The sequence below is a fragment of the Aspergillus glaucus genome, assembly GCF_001890805.1.
Source record: "Aspergillus glaucus CBS 516.65 unplaced genomic scaffold ASPGLscaffold_4, whole genome shotgun sequence".
Taxonomy (NCBI): domain Eukaryota; kingdom Fungi; phylum Ascomycota; class Eurotiomycetes; order Eurotiales; family Aspergillaceae; genus Aspergillus; species Aspergillus glaucus.
The window spans coordinates 49,518-66,579 of NW_019170456.1; the positions used below are offsets into that span (position 1 = coordinate 49,518).

Consider the following 17,062-nt stretch of genomic DNA (forward strand, 5'->3'; position numbering starts at 1 on the left):
AATAATAGGAGGGAAAAAAGAATAATAATATAAGGCTCACCGGACCTGCCCTCGAGCCATTTAAAAAGGGACGGACGCCACACACACCCCCCAGACTCACCACTGTTCACCAACCGGATGGTGCGCGGTAACGGAGTCAGGCCGTTCAGTTTAATAGGATGGATGAGGGAAGGAAACGCCGTTTTTCTCGGGAGGTCATTTATTTCTCATGAGCAAACTAGCAGGTGTGGTAGTAGCGGTGGACGGGCGTGAAAATGGCAAGCAAGAGGGAAGACAATCCCAGGCAAAACCCAAGCGGCTGATTGTCCGATGGGGTTCTATATTTAAGGGCGACCAAGCCAGAGAACTGGGGCCTAATGAAAAAAATAAAATAAATAAATAAATAAATAAAATAATACTAATGTGGGACAATTCAGTTCCAAGGGCAAACTCTTACTACTCCTACTACGTATTCAGCGAGTCAGTATTTGTGCCAACTTGTACATATAGTTTAGTTCCGGCCGGCGACTAACAACGGTTGCGAGAAGGAAACCTTCTGGAAGATGTCATGTCGGAAACGAACGAACAAACGAAACATGGCCAGATTCAGAGAGTTGCAGCACACTGGGTCGAATATGTCGCATTTGACGATCTGCATCTGCGTTCAGGCAAGCTTAGTTTTAGGGGGGATGAGTCTCCCCGAAAAGCAATAAAATAATTAAAATAATCGAATAAAATAACGCTCTCTAGTTCGCGGGACTTGAAGACCGTAGACTGAGACTGATATCATCAAGCATAAACATACAGTAGGGTCGCCTTGTTAGCATACGACTCCGTGTTTGCTCTCTTCGGAACATCGCCTGGTAATGCACAAATGCCAAGGCAGTGAGAGAAATAATTTTTTGCTGGGCCGTAATCGAAAAAAAAAAAAAAAAAGGCGAATCATGAAACACCCTTTCTCAGACAAAGGATTCTCAGTGGTCGTTCGCAACTTTTCGGTTTGGCTTTTGGGCAAAGACGGAGGGTGCCGCAGCCACCGTCGTCGCGTCCATATGCCTTACCACCACCACCACCACCACCAGATTGGTTTCTTCTACTGTAATTCGTATAGTTAGCTTCGGATCAAGGGAAATGAACTACCCTCAATGTCATCATCGTGTTCAGAAAGCGCTAAATTAAAGAAACTCTGGGAGAAAAAAAAAAAAAGGGAAGAAAAAGGAAAGGATACTCGGAGTTGGTAAACAACGAGACACACCCCGGTCAGGTTGAAAGGACCAGTAGAAACCATCCATAATAATTCATCGAGAAATTTCTCCACTCGAGCCCGTAAGACTGTCCCGTAATTTCTGGGCTTTGGAGCAAGTTGGTTTGCCGGAGTGGTTTAGTTCGGTGGACCATGTTTTTTTCAGTCGGAGGCTCGGAGGGAGGGCGTTCCAGGCCATGCTTCACTTTGACTGGGGCATATTTGAACAATCCTGGTCTATAACAGAAGCCACCACGGACGGGAACGGGCAATGAAAGGAGAGAGTGTTAGAGAAGACGGAGGAGGAGTCCGGATGAGATCCAATCATAATATCCTGTGGCTGGTTTCTCCCGCTTTTCTTTCCTCTCTATATTTTTGCTAGTATATTCTGTCTCGCTCGTTTATTCCTATTCCCAAGCGTCGAAACGGTCGGAGCAAATACGGCCGCGGCCATTCCGTTAGTTAGCGGCCGAAGCGGACTGTAAATCATTGCTAGACCAGAGATATCAGGATCACCATCAGCACCGACTCTGTAATTAACGGGAGGCCACACGGGTTACGGAGTCAGTGGAGGAGCAGGCAACTCAATCCGACTGTTTGATTTTATCGACTGTTGTCAATTCAGCTTTGTAGGATGCTCCGGTTTGGGGTGAAACGGTATGTATCCCTTCTGCTCTGTACAAGTATATACTCCGTACTCTGTATGTACAAGTACTGTAGATGCAGATGAAAAAAAGCAAACATCCTTCGGCATGCTCCGACCGAAGACTAGAAAGTGCGTGTGTGGATGGGAAGTGGATAGCATCACTCTAACCGTTGGCGATAATCCGATCAGGAGGTTATCCACTACTGCTCCATCTTAATTTCGCCGTCATCTCAGATCCGCGTCCACAATTAGACAAAAGCAAACATTCAGTTATTCAGACTTCGTCCATACGGATTGCGAGGAATGCGCGACACTTGTTGTCACAGGCGAAGACCGAGGAGTGCTTATGATTGACCGATTTCTGGGAAACAATCCAATCGAAACACTTACTGTACAAGCTGAATTTCATTCCTTCCGGTAAATTATGCCTCGTGATTGCTTTGCTTTTCCTCTCCGATACACACTCATTAGGCCGAATAAGCAGAAAAATAGCGCCAGAAAACAAACAATGCCATGAGAATACAATGTATATGAAAAGGAAAATCAAATAGAAAAAAAGGAAAAGAAAACAACGCCCAGTAATCACATCACATCACATAATACAGCCAATCTCACGCAAAGTTATCGCTCCGATCAACCCAAATATCCTCCAACTCCGCAAAGTTCTGGAAATGCAGCGGCCGATGCTGGTCATCGTAGAACCGCAACGGCGTATCGATCTTGGTATAGATCGGTCGCTTCTCGACACTTCCAAACGAGCTGCCCATGAAACTGTAGTTCCACACATTGTCCTCGGGAACCAGGAAGTACCCGCGCAACCGGTCACTGAGCAGCAACTGACACTTCTCGCCCATGCTGGTGGAGAATCCCTGGGGCTGGTCCGAAGTCGTGTCCTTGTTCTCCGCTCCCCACTTGTATCCCTGGGGGGTGAGACCCCAAGCCGCCAGCGAGACGGAGCCGGGCGTGAACGAGACAGTCATCGTCACCGTCTTCTTGTCCCAGGACGGGTGTTCGTTCATCAACCGTGCGTGTTGCGTCACGTCCATCGCGGTCATGTATGGGGGTTCGTTTCCGGAGATCGTGTGGATCACTCCCAGTGGCTCCAGGCCGTTCAGGTAGTCATGCTGCGGCAGTTGTTGCGGCAGCTGGACGTCTCGGGTGTTGCCAACTTGAGGAATCATCACAATCGTGCGCACCTCCTTCACTTGCTCATTATCCGGTGGCGAGCTACCGTACAGGTATCCGGCAACTTGAACCCGCAAATCTGCGATCGTGATGAAACGCTTGAGGACATTCTTCGGCATGATGTATGTGTACCCCTCTTCCTGGATATCGTCTGATGAGACGTAGATGTTGTTCGACCTGGAACGCAAGTTCGATGTCGCAATAGCCCGGGTACGCCATTCTGTCTTAGACGCAAACGACTGCTGTTCATACTGAGACGTAGTCGTAACGATAATGTCTTCGCCTCGCACGTTCTGCGTCTTGGTCGTGACAGCCGTGAGCTGCTTCTGCTCCTCCTGCTGTTTCTCGATCTCCGCGGCCTGCTGTCGCTGCAACGATGGCGCACTAATTTCCATACCCAGGATGATGTCCCGAACTTCACTACTCGTCAAGCTCTGCACATTAACGTTGTTCTTCTTGCCGTAGTCGTTCAGGATCAGATCACGCAGCTGGATTTCAACGTTGATCCAAGCATCGTCCGAGAGCGATGGCCAGATGTGGTGCTCCTGCGTGATAACACTCTTGTCGGGGCGGAGGATAATCTTGGCCTTGTCGATGTTGACATGGAGAGCACGGAGAATCAGAATCAACCGAGAGAAGGCCGTGTACGGCGAGATAGACTTTAACCATTCGTCATACAAGTTGAACAAGACCATCTGCGGCTCAGTCGCCCGAAGGATCATGTCTGCAAGCTTCTCGACCTTCATAGCGGCCTGGAACGGAAGCTGAAGCTCAGAAGCACGGATGGAAATGTTGGGAAAGTCGAGCAAGTGAACTTCAAGCGGATCAAGAAGACCCTTCCGAGTGACAATCAGCTGCTTGGGCTGTTCCTCAACAGGGAGAGACCGAATGAGCGCTGCAACTTCTTCTGCCGTCTTCCACTTGGCCAACTGACCCAGACGCTTCTGTCCCGCCCACACACTGGTATGGATGATCTTCAAGAAGAGCTGTCCAGTACGAGGGTTGAAGATGAAGATGGCACCGTTGATGGGCTTCGTGGTCAAGTTACCTTCAAAGGTTTTGTGGATCGTAACACGGTAGACGTTGGTGTCGTCAATGAACAGCTGGATCTGCGGACTGAAAAGCTCAGAGTAGTTCTGCGAGTTCAGGAACTCCTGGTTGCTCTCCGAGGCGTACAGCTGGAGACCCTTACGGATACGTTCTCTCAGCACATACAACGCAGGGTTGGCCTTCATGACCTTGGCCATGGCCTGCTGAACCAATGTCTTGAGACCAGGGAAGTATTGACCGTAGGCAGAGTACAGGTTGTAAGCCAGGTCGACACCGATCATGAGACCAGTGGCCGAAGGATAGATACTCATGCTGTCCGTAGTGTAGTCCAGGTACTTGGCACGAACGTATCGCTCAATGTCGTGCGAGTCGTAGTCACCGTACCGCAGCTGAACGTCCAGCCAGAACTTGTTGGTCGTCGTGGGTTCGTAGACATCCTTGGTGTCAAACAGGATAGACGGTCTGGTCACATTCCACTTGTTGGTGGCGAAAAGCAGAATGTCGGCGCAAGAGCTGTTCATCTTGTACGATTTACGCGGGTGAATCGTCTCTTTCTGAACGGCTTCAATTCCTAGTTGCTCCAACTCTTGGTCGAACACCTGACACAAGTCCATAACTACGGACTCATGAATCTTCTGCCACAAGTGAGCACGGAAGATCTGAATCAAAGAAATCTTCAGAGTAGGAATCTTTCCGTGCAAGAAGATACCAGTAAGATCCAGTTGCACCTGGAAACCAACATACACGTTGGCACGGTTGATAGTCGGAGACCACCAAAGCGTGAACCGACGGTTGGGGATCTGGTTCAAACCGGATCTCTGGGCATTGGTAAGCTTCTTGAACTTCATCGACTCTTCGAAACCACTGTTGTGCAGAACAAGATAATCGTGGCGCAAGTAGAGCTGGTCTTTGTCGACTCGGAAACCGGCCCATTCTGTCGTCTCAGCTTCAAGGCTAATGTCCTTGATGAAGAAACTAGGAGCTTGGGCAACCAAATCCCCGGACGCCTGGGTCCACAGTTCAGGGGAAGTTCTGGGAGATCGGTACTGGCTCCTTTCCGCGGCATCAAGGGCGGCGAACTCCTCTGCGGTAATTTCAACAGTCTCGTTCTCCCGGCGGAGCACCAAGATATGGTTTGGCGTGACCACAAGGTCTTCTATCTCGGAGTCGATCCTGATGCGGTAAAGACGGTCTTGGCCGTTGACGATGTTGAAAGCGCGGCGGGGCGTGCCGTCAGGACCAAGAAGTTCATCTCCTTCTCGGACGTCTTCGACATTCACCTCGGAACCATCATACCGCAGCAGCCGTGTTCCCTTGGCAAGACAGGCACGTTCCCAGAAGAGACCTTCCCACGAGGGGAAAGCTGTTGCCTTAAAGAGGGTGTGCTCCAGGATGGTTTCAACACCACCAAGGGCCTGGATGACATCCGTACGGTAGGCGTTAAGGTTCCACAGCTTTCCGTCGTGTCGCTGGCTGGTCCACCAGAATGGGTTGCTCTTCATCAGCTGGTACTGCTTGAACTCGGCTCGGAGACGGAACCCCTTGTCGAAACTGAGCGTGCTGCGGTCCTTCTGGAACAGGGTGTTGATACGAGGAAGACCACGGTCCCAGCTGTCTTCCAGGTCCTCCAGCGTCAGACGACGGTTCTGCTGTTGCGCTTCCATTCGCTTCTGCGAGTACTCAATCCACACCCGCTGGGAGTCGATGAATTCAGCCTCCCAGGGAATGATGTACCGGAAGATGTTGGGAATCAAGGTCTCCTCATCGTGCGACATACCCGCACGGAAGTGAGTAATACCGGTATCCGTCTGCTTCGACCATCGCTTGTCACTGGCGGGAATGAGAATGTGAGATCCGGAGATCATACCCAGGCCTCCCAGTTCCTTCGGAGTGTAGAACACAGCCGGAGGGAAACGAGAAGGCATCTTGGAGTTCAGACCGATCTTGACACGGGTCTGAATCTTGGTCTCACATTTGACGATGGTATCGAGCAGGTTGACGGTCGCAACAGCACCTTCACGGTAGTATGTGAACAGCGCAATCAGGGCAGTGTTCCACTTGTTCGCGATCTTGGTGAAGGTTGTCGATCCAGAGGACATGAGAATCTGGCGAATCCGGTTGTTGAACTTCTGGATGTCCTCTTCGGTAACCTGGAGGAAGGCGTGGGCCGTACGCTCCTTGGTCGAGTTGTTAACCAACGACCAGACACTGTCCTTCACCGAGAACTCTTCATTCTGGTTACGGTTCTTGGGCAGAATGCGGACCTCAAAACCACTCATGGAGAACAATAAATTGGGGTTGTCTTTGCTGTACACGCTGGCGAAAGTGTCATCCCATTCGATAGTGGTGATGGATCTGGGAAGGCGGTTCTTCAAGTCCCAGAATGCCGCACGACCCAGGTTGACATCGTGTCGCATCAGACGCATCCGACAGTCACGAGGCCAGCACTTCTTATTCTTGTATCCGATAACGTTTTCGAAGTTCGGGTCCGGGTTCTCGGTCAGGAAACGCTGAATCAGGTCCCTGGAATCGTCGGCAGAGAATCTCATGAACACCCAAATCTTGTCGACGTAACGAGTGTACAGACGGATCGGGTGCCTAGTCTCGGTAGCGCTGTCGCGGAATTGCAAGAAGTCGTTCGGGCTCTGCGGAGGACCAGCCATCTCGCTAGCTCTCTGCAAACCAAGGAGCAGTAGATCGATCATGAGACCATAGTACTGGAACACGAAACCCGAGAACTGCAAGCCACGGATCAACCCATAGCTGTTGGTGTGGTTCATGTCCTTGTAGCTCAGCTGCACGTTGTTCTTGGAGGTAATGTAGTCAGCCAAGTTGTGGTCCATGATCAGTCGGAGCAACCGGTTCAGCAACGTAAGATCAATCTTTTCGTAGACCTTGGACAGCTCCGTTTCGACCATCACGTTGGTCTCGCCTTCAGAAGTCTCCCAAACATTGGACAAGTTGTTAATTCCTTGGGCCCACTTGTAGGTGAGCAGAGGAGGAACTTCGGAATCGGAAGGCTTGATCCAAGCAGGGAAAAGGTGGCGCTGCTCGGCCTGGTACCACAGGTATTGGTCTAGGTAAGCATCGGTAATCTTCTCGATCGGCTCGATATCGTACACCGGGTTGATGTCGTTGTAGTTGTCATTCATGTCAATGCCGACTTCCTTGAACGCACGTTGGGTGAGAAGGAAACGCTTGATTCTGGCCAGCGTAGTACCGGGCGAGTCGTATGCCTGTTCGATGAGGGCAAGTTCCTCACGCTGGCTCTGGTTGAGTCGGCCCTTGACAGAGTATGCCTCGCGCAATCTTTCCAGGGCGAGGATCAGGATCTTGGTGTCGTGCTTGTAGGAAACACTGGGGAAGGGAATCGGAGAGAATTTGCGGGATTCCAGCCAGTGCACCATGGTGGTGTAGATCGCCACGGCTTCTTCAGACGAGACGTATGGGCCATCCTTCAAGTAGTTGTGCTGTCTTTCTTGCTCAGACTTGAGCCAGAGACGCGTAAGTCGACCCAGGTTCTTCTTCGCGACCGTCTTGTCGACAGTGGCACCCCGACGAATACGTTCTCTGTTGTAGTGCGCAACGGAAATCCACCAGTCGGCCTTGCTCTTGACGTAACGGAGAATGATGTTTTCGATCGGAGCAGGAAGACCGGGCACCTTCCAAGGAATGTTACTCTTCCAGCATCTCCATGCCTCCGAAAGGTGTTGAAGGACCGTGTTGACCTTGTTCTGCTTGATACCCTCAGGCATCATATCCATCAGGTCGGCCATAACCGAAGCTCGCAGCTCAAGGTCGAAATGCGATTCTACACGCTGCTTGGTTACGGTCTTGGCAACGCCCTTGCTGTGACGACCCTCAAACTGACGAGAAAGCAAGTTTCCAAGCCATCTCTCGAGGAGAGGGATGATACCACGCATGAAGAACAGCCAAACACGCCAGGCGGGTGCCCAGAAACCGCAACCAGGGCCCTTGCCGACCGGGCCGGAGTTGAAACGGTAGTAAATCAAATGCTTCAAGTCCTTGCAAGAACGGATTTGATGCATAAGCTTGTACTTGTAACGGTACATACCAGTCAGCTGACCGACGTGGTTGAAGGCGTAAAGAATACCGTCTGCCAGCTGGAAAGCATCGATGTTACCCAACCGGTACTGAACTTGAGCGTCGACGATCAACTTGGTCAAGCGAAGAATTTCTCTCATCAGGTGGAAAGCGTTACCGAAACGAGACTTCTTGCGCTCCTTGGTGGTGAGGGTCTTGACGGGCTTCAGGTTAAAGTTGTAGTCGAGATGCAGGTAGGTCAAGTTCTTGCGGTGGATCAACAAGTTGAGCATGTTGAAACCCTGGCGGCAAACTTGCAGACCAGCCTCAACCCAGTCGATTGTTGTCTGTTGGAAGAACTTGGTCGACTTAAGCGTTTTGAGCAAGTTCTGCTTGTTCTGGGCCTTGGGCTTGTTCTTGTGCAATTCATTAAGCACAAAGGATTTGAGCATCTTCTGGTATGACACCCGGACTTTGACGGGTTGACCCTGGGGGCAGTGCTCCAGATACCACTGCTTCACCAACGGCACATCCTGTGCACGCACCATCTTCCCAGAACGCTTGTTGAACGGATGAGGTGCCCACCAAAGTGCGATAGCCGACGCCGTGTCGGAAGTGTAGAGTTCTTCGTCACCGAAGAAGGGCTCAGCCTCTTCCGGAAGTTCGAAATCATCTTCGTTATCGTCGCCGAAGATCTCATCTTCGTGGCTGACGGTGATGTTCTTCGGTGCAACGGAGCGTGAGGAAATGGGGTTGATGACGGGGTCGAAGTAAAATGCTGGGAGGTTGGGGTCGTCGGTTCGCGCGTAGACTACCTGGGGATGAGAGTACCAAGAAACCTTGACACTTCGGGGAAGGGTATTATACAAGAAGGGGTAATCGACGCGGTATTCGGTACGGATGGGGGCGCGGAAGATGATGCGGTCGATGGCGTTGAATTCACTAAAGTCTTCGTCATTGGGGTCGATGTCCTTGTACAAGGGCTCGAATCGAGGACCACCGGGAATGGCAACGTTGAGCGCCTTGGCGGTGAAGAAACTGTTAAGGTCGAACATGTGGAAGTAGTTCTTATCCACGACATCGCTAAGTATTTGATGACTTAACCGGTGAAGGGTAGCCATCTGCGGGAGTGTCAAGTTCCACTCTTTATAACTAGGGCCGTTGACATGGGGGGTATCGAGGAGAGGTCGGTGGTCGTAGAGCCATTCGTAGACGGCGGCATCTTCATTCTCGTCGAGCTCCATCTGAATCGGCTCCAAGGGCTCGACGTCTTCAATGTTCTCCGACCAGGAAAGCGGCGGTTCTTCGTCATCGAAGGGAGGAAAACGCATTCGCTTGAAGTGTCTCCGATCACTCTTTTCTCTCCGCATGCACACCCACATGGTAGCCCATTGGGCATGGAACACCGGCTCGATGACTCTCGGAGTCTCGTTCACCAACGTAAGACACCCATTCACGTGGTATAACACCTTAACTTCCTTGGCCGACTCCCAAGGCATGGGCATGTTCTCCAGAAGCTTCAAAACCGCGTGCGGCATGAACTTGAGCGCGCCGAGGTAGCTACGCTTCTCGTTGCTGAACTTTTTCTGCGACACGTCGCCGATATCCCGAACGATCTTCCGCAGATGCTCTGGCGGCATGTCTGCCTTCTGGGTCTCGACGAAGCCGGCCTTTCTCTTCTCCCCGAACCGGTTACGCTGTGTCCGCAGCCATTCGTTCTTCTTTTGCGCAAACTTTGCGACAGTCGGGTCGGCTGGCGGTTGGTATCCCGGCGGAGGAGGAGCCATGGGCAAGGATGGAGGCGCCGATGCACCCCATCCCGGGGGAGGGGGAGGAGGCAACGATGCCATTATGATGGGTTTGGGGATGGAAGAAGTCTCTTCGTGGAAGCTCGTCGATGGTCGATGCGTAAAAGTCGCGTCTCAAATCACGTCAAGTTAACTCATTAAGACCGCGAATCCATCAACGAAGAAACAGGAAAAAGGCGTGAAATAAAAAGTCAAGCAATTAGAATAATAAAACCCGGAAGAAAAAGAACCAACACCTGGACAATCCCCCTTCTCGCGACGGGTGAAGCTCTAACTAACGTAGGGACGGCAATCCTTGATGGCAAGCTTGAGAGGTGGCGGCTCTGCTCCGGAAGCGCGCTAGTCCCTATCGGGCATAGCGCCAGCTCGCCAAATTCCCGCCCAGGGCTCCGAGCGAAACCCACACAAATCCAGAAACCTTTGACAATTCTACGAGGTCAACGACGACACCCGACGACGCCGCCGCCAACTTCTTGACCAGCGCTGCAGAGGTCCGAGAACAGACAAAATGGCGAACAACAGATTGCAATACGTGAGTTTCACGTTCTCTCCAAATGAATTCAGAGGATGAAATACTGATCTTTTCTTTCACAGCGGAGACGGAACCCGTATGTTTGAAAATTCCCTTCCTCAATCGCCCGGATTCGACCTCTTGTCTATCCAATTTTCACGCGAAACACACCACTGCTGCGAGACAGATATTGATGGGAATTCTACAGGTACAACACGCGGTCCAACCAGGTCCGCATCGTCAAGACCCCCGGCGGCGAGCTCCGGTACCTCCACATCAAGAAGAAGGGCACTGCTCCCAAGTGCGGTGACTGTGGCATCAAGCTCCCTGGTGTATGTGCTCCCGAATGAAGTTTTGGATTTGCGAGTTGTGTGGGTTTTGCGGTATTGGAGATCTCGGTTGAAAAATCTGTGGTGGACGAACGACAACGAAAAAGACGAGAATGCCGCACAATCCGCACGATACCATCGCTTTCCTTTGCGAGTCGAGACGACAGAACGCTGACGATGATATTTTTCCAGGTTCCCGCCCTCCGTCCCCGTGAATACTCCCAGATCTCCCGCCCCAAGAAGAACGTCAGCCGTGCCTACGGTGGTTCTCGCTGCGCCGGATGTGTCAAGGACCGCATTGTCCGTGCTTTCTTGATTGAGGAGCAGAAGATTGTCAAGAAGGTTCTCAAGGAGTCTCAGAAGGCCGGAAAGCGCTAAACGGAAATGCATAAGCTACGGGTGTTTTTGTCATTTAGTGGGCGCGAAATGATATGAGAACAAAAAAAGAAATTTATTCTCGGCTGGGAACGGTTTTTTTTTTTTCCTTTTTCATTAATCTCTTTTAGTTTTTTCCAAAAAAGAGATGGCTGTCTGCCTGTCTACGGTCCAGTCTAGACATTTATTTGACGATGGCTGTAGCGGCAAATGAATATATTTGATTCACGACAGTTATTATTCGCTGACTGTTAAATGCTACAACATACATATATTGATCTTGATCCCTGGTCCGGACTGCATTGACTATGGCCAGCAATCGCACGTGGTTGGAGGGCGTTACTCGCGCAAGTCAAAAAAAAAAAAAAAAAAAAAAAAAACAAACACATCCTTGTCAGCGTCAAATGCGATTAGATATTGTCGCTATGGGCGCTATCCTCGGCACCTCGCCAAGGTAAATAATGAAATGCAGCCAATGCACACAATAATGCCCCGTAGATTAGATGGTATCTCCCCAACCAACGCCCAAATCTCAAATCTAAGATGGACTTTCAACTTACACGTGCAGCGCGTCATTACGCCCAATCCGATCCAATCCAATACCCCGGACGAACGTGTTTCGGTGAGTCCCTGTCGATAATGCGGCGGTGGTTATGGTTGGTTGTTGTCAGCGGTTGGGATTGCGATTTGAGCCAGGCTGTGGTGGTTGCATGGCATAACATAACATAGCATAGTATCAGCATCACTTGTGATCCTTGTTGCTGCCCATATTATATATACGACCGGAATAATAGTATGTCTATACTATGGGTATGGACAGGGCGTCATCGTGGGGGAGCGGTAAGTGCACCATCCATTGTAACTGAGATGATGGCACGTGGGTGTTCGTGTTCAACCGACTTTTTTGTTTTTTTCGGGCGCGAAGGAGCAGCTACGTTCATATATAGGATTTATATCCATGAAGATCATACAGAATCATGCCAGGATGGTTGTGTCCTATCATCGAGCTTCGTGGGTTTGGCGGTTCGAAGATATATGTATAGTTAGCCTCACCTCACCACGTACTGCCATACCTGGTGCACTCTATATTTGAATAAGAAAATAAACAACCTATCTAATCAATTGAGCCCCCACTATTTCTACCTTGTCACTGTTACTGACTGTCACAACCACCGCCATCTGTGCACTGTACACTGTACATACACGCACACCGTTCGTACATGGCGCGTATATTTCCTACCATGACAGCTGTCTCAACACATAGCATAGCATAGCACGATATACCTACATGGTACCACAGAGTTCTTCCCTCCAGTCCAATCGCACAGTTTATCTCGTGCCCCGAATAAAATAACCAGTATCACTCGACCAGTCCCATCTCGCAAAGTACATTGTACATATAGTACGTACGTACTAAGCCACGGAGGACAGACACCCGTCGGGATTTAATTCTTTGTTGAACCCCGTAACTATACATGTACCATGTACATACATACTTGTACAGAGTACACGGAGACGGATCTCCATCGGATACGGAGCATTGGGAAGGAGCATTGGGAACAGAAACGGTAGACCTAAAATCCAACAAGCGGTGAGGTGAGCTTAAGTGACAGATTTTGATGGGACCCTTTCTTTCGCACTGGGACAAAGAAAATGTTAAAACTCTATGCACGGTATTTGACATCAAAAAAGAGGCAACTGGCAGTTAGCACTGGGGGTGCGGATGTCGACAGGTCTAGGTACATGTGTATTGGATAATATTGCAAATAGGAGCATATTGTACTCTGTACTTCCATGATCATTATCATTCAATGTAGACATACAGAATACTTCATCTTATATTCATAAGCATCTTATACTAGCTGAATAACCTTCCTGACAGCTTCCATAGATGTACATCATCGCCGATTCGGAACGGGCCGTGCATACGAGGTAGAAAACCTCAATGAATACGGAGTATGTACTTTTGACAATGAACGGACTACCCCTCAAAAGACCACGAGTACTCTAGAAGAAGCCAGACCACGCCATTCTCAATAGTTAGCTTTTCTTCAGTCAAGAAAGATCTACAAAAAAAAAAAAAAAAAAAAAAAAAAAAAAAAAAAAAAAAAAAAAACATCTTCCGATACATACTAGGCACAACGAGACTTCGTATATGTACAACCCACAACAACGAATCGAATCCACAAAGACACAGAAAAGGTGACTAAGAAAAGAAAAGCGACACCTGCAAGGCTGTCGGCCCTTTTCCTTTATTTTTAATTTATTTACTTATATTTTATTTTATGCTGGGTTCCCTTGTGATTCGTCACGAACACTGGCTGAACGTGATGGGGTAGATATGCATGCACTGTCCTCTTTTTGCCTGTCTGTCATTGAAATATTTTCTCCTTTCAGCTAGCTGCTATACACCTCCCCCCCTCTTTTCTTTTCCTTCTAACAGGTCGTCGGCCGAAAATCTTCCCAGCCCGTGCTGATCGGAGGTACATACAGGACAAGGGTTACATTTGCAGCCTTCCCCTCGGAACAGCGATTAATATTAGTACTCAGAATAATAATACTCCCAATAATTCACTTAGGAGAATTAGGCAGGTGACAGATCGTCGTCTGGTCTCGTCATGTAGAATACAATAATTCCCCGTGGCGAAGTAAACTCGTCTTGTCTCATTACTATAACTATCCAATTATAACCACAGTAACCGCTACTATAACCACCTCCGTACTATAGCTATATCATACTGCACTATACATCTCCGACGAATAGCCGGTTCTCCGGCCAAATCCGGTATTCTGGGCGATGAATCCGTTTTTGGGTATCAGTTATGGTGGCCTCGAAACCGAACCGGATTGCGTGGGAACTGGTATGGCGTTAAGGTGTAACTCTGACTGTTGTTCATTTGAACTGTTATCTACCTGCTGTGTAAACCAATAGTTTAGAAATACATGGCCGCGAAAGGCGGCTATTCTTCATTTCATTCAATAATAATCCAAGTGTAAACCCGGAAACAAAAACCAACGCCGTCATCATCATCATCATCATATAATCATCATAACTCATGACACAGGAGATAACAGGGAGAGAATTTAAAAAAAAAAAAAAAAAAGAGAAAGAGAAAGAAAAACAAAAAAAATGAATAAAAAATCCACCAATTCTGAGACGCCACACTACCAGATGAAGAAAACCATGAGGGAAAAAAAAATATATATATAAAAATAAAAAAATAAAAAATAAAGCAAAGTAACTGAAATGCAACAGGTATGCGTAGGCTGGCCGTCTCATTCGCCAGACGAATGGTAATATCCCCAAACCAGTAAAAAAACAAAAGGTATCCAATAAAAAAAATCGAGACCAAAAAAATATATGCAAAGTGAAGGAGATAGTCACAAGTGACCGGTGTCAATAACAAAGGAAAAATCGATCGGGTGGGCTTGACAATAATCTCTCATACAATCTCTCCCTTTTCCCTTCCCCCAGTCTAATCCTCACCGTAGTCATCCTTTCTGTACAAATTGTGTGAGTGTAGTGTATATGTACACCTGTACACCAAGGTGAGGATCTGGTGCGATCTCAGGATGTCCATCCACCACCAGGAAGTCCATTGGGAAGCTGTTCATCCTGAAAGAACCCGTTGGGAGAGTCGTAGGTCGAATACGACATGCCACACAGCACACCAAGTTCCAGCGGGAGACTCTCCGATCCACCCATGTCGCTGGTGACAGGGATGTCTGGAGGAGGGTCCGCACGGCCAACAAGATTGCTCAAATCAAATCCGTCAATCGATGCTGCAGGAGCGGGCTCGGAATACCCTGGCAGTGCTGTCGTGGGGCACGGAGTGTACCGCTGATAGTAATAGAGTTCGTTTGGCGGCTGTTGCTGTTGATGTTGGTGCCGTTGCTGGAGTCCGTGCTGGTGCTGCTCCTGCGCCTGCTCGAGTTTCAATTGCGGCAGGATTAACCTTTGCTGCTGCTGGGCTTGCTGCTGGTAGTACTGTCGTTGTCGTTGTTGTTGGCGCTGTCGTTGTGCAGTCGCCGTGGCCGCGGCCGAATGGTATCGTGCTGCTGCCGAGGCTGGTGGCAGCTCGTCCGCGTAGGCGTGCCCGCGGTTTCTGGCCGTGATTTTCGTTGCTTTCCCGCCCCTGGCCCCAGACCGCTGACGTTGAGGAGCCGGGGCTTCCGATCCCAGACCTTTTCGCTGATTCGCATGTTTTCGATATCGCGTCGTAGGGTGGATGCCGCCTCTCTTAATTGCGTCTTCCGTTAGTCGCCAGTAGTTTACGGCTCGTTTGCCGTTGGGGGACTCCTCTCGAGAAGGCATGAAAGACTGCGGAGGTTTGGTCAGATTCGTGTTTTTTCTTCCGAAACAGGGGAGGAGAGACATACTGCGTTCATGGAGAGATTGTGGCGGATACTGTTCTGCCAGCCCTTCGACCCCTCCTTGCCCTTGTTAGTGTTCTGTTCAAACCACCTGTAAATGCCCTGCAGAGGAAGTTTCCTGTCTATTGCAGAAAGAAGGGCAAGGTAGATCAACTTTGAATACGGAAGGTCCGAAGTATCATGGAGTGCGCTAACGCTGGAGCTTGAACGCGAATCTGCGCGGTCTGGCTGTGGCTCAGCCTTGACGGGGGTAACTGGAGAAGGATTCGAGAAAGCCGGTGGGGATAAGGATGGGCTCACTGTCGACTTCGTCTCCGCCTTAGTCGGGGCCAAGGTTTCATATTGAGGAGATGGAGAGACCGGGATCTCTGAAGATGAGGAGGGAGGGTAATAGGTTTCGAAATTATACGAGATATTGAAGTCTCCATCGTAGGTCCAATCGAAAAAAGGGTCAATCGATGTCTCCAAGGGTGAGTGCCGCTCTATCTTAATAGAGTCTGTGGCTGGCCCGGTCGTTGTCGTTGTCGAGCAAGGCACATCGGCCGTGTCTTGGGGGAGGCGATATTGGTGGTGGTCAGCGTCGAAAAATGACCCAGATAACGACACTTTCTGAGGCGAGAACAACGGACTGAGCGTGGATTCATGGGAACTTCCCAGTCCCCAGTTCGATAACACGCTGTCTGGGCTGGATTCCATCCAATTCTCGGAGGGGCAAGGATCGCAGAAAAAGAAATGATCCTCAAAAGTATCAGGGCTGACAGAGGGAGAATTCCCCAATCGTTTCGCCATGTAGGGACTCTGCTGATGCTGCCGAGTCCCCTGGTCAACGGGAGACTGGCCCGGTTGGAGGTTGTAAACGGGGGATGGACAATCCATGTCGCGTGGTTCAAATCCACGAGCAAGCAGACTCGATTCGAATAACCACAGGCTTTGTACCAAGCAAGCTTGATGATGCTGACGTTTGAATCCTGGATGATATTTGCAACGCTGGTTTGCTTGAGAGAACAAGAACCCCGTAAGCAGTCGTGACTTTCAAGGAAGAGGAAGAGACAAAATAATAAATAAAGGAAGTAGACAATGCAATAATAAGAAGGGAAAGATACAAGTGGGCACAGGCCAGAGAAAAATAATAACAAACCCTGGTTTAACGGGTCTCTGGAAAACGCCGGATAGGGCCTCAACGCCAGAAGGATGTTGACCAGTCAGAATGTGAAGCAAGTCATGTTCTCTCAATCGATCCCTCTATAGAAGCAGAAGCGACCAAACCATGCCAGCGCATAAGGCGCGTGTGCATGTTTCGCGGTGTGTGTGTATACTATACTTGTGCCGGGGTATAGTATAGGAATGGACTATATGCAACGGCTGATCTCATGCAGTCCCTGTCAAAAGAAATAATTAATGACAAAAACGAGGAAAAAGAAAATAAAGAAATCGATAAATCGATCCTTTACAATTTCTTTTTCTTTTCTTTTCCTGCGCTTTCCTTTTTCGAATTATTTTATGCTCCTGTTTTTTTTT

The 17,062-nt window shown here is 49.4% G+C and overlaps 3 protein-coding genes across 3 annotated transcripts; 1 reads left to right on the forward strand and 2 right to left on the reverse strand.

Annotated features, from left to right (window-relative positions):
* Positions 1 to 2,479: 2,479 nt before the first annotated feature.
* On the reverse strand, positions 2,480 to 9,997 carry prp8 (U4/U6-U5 snRNP complex subunit PRP8; the record flags this gene model as incomplete). Its single annotated transcript, XM_022548746.1, has 2 exons — positions 2,480 to 4,967; positions 5,400 to 9,997. 2 exons carry the CDS (start codon positions 9,995 to 9,997, stop codon positions 2,480 to 2,482), a joined length of 7,086 nt encoding a protein of 2,361 aa, XP_022403588.1.
* A 466-nt stretch (positions 9,998 to 10,463) lies between these two features.
* Positions 10,464 to 11,173, forward strand: ASPGLDRAFT_22978 (60S ribosomal protein eL34; the record flags this gene model as incomplete). The annotated part of the gene is made up of 4 exons (XM_022543235.1): positions 10,464 to 10,487; positions 10,550 to 10,563; positions 10,675 to 10,798; positions 10,988 to 11,173. 4 exons carry the CDS (start codon positions 10,464 to 10,466, stop codon positions 11,171 to 11,173), a joined length of 348 nt encoding a protein of 115 aa, XP_022403589.1.
* A 3,565-nt stretch (positions 11,174 to 14,738) lies between these two features.
* On the reverse strand, positions 14,739 to 16,420 carry ASPGLDRAFT_32652 (forkhead box transcription factor; the record flags this gene model as incomplete). Its single annotated transcript, XM_022544207.1, has 2 exons — positions 14,739 to 15,491; positions 15,551 to 16,420. The coding sequence occupies 2 exons, from the start codon at positions 16,418 to 16,420 to the stop codon at positions 14,739 to 14,741; spliced, it is 1,623 nt and encodes a 540-aa protein (XP_022403590.1).
* Positions 16,421 to 17,062: the final 642 nt, after the last annotated feature.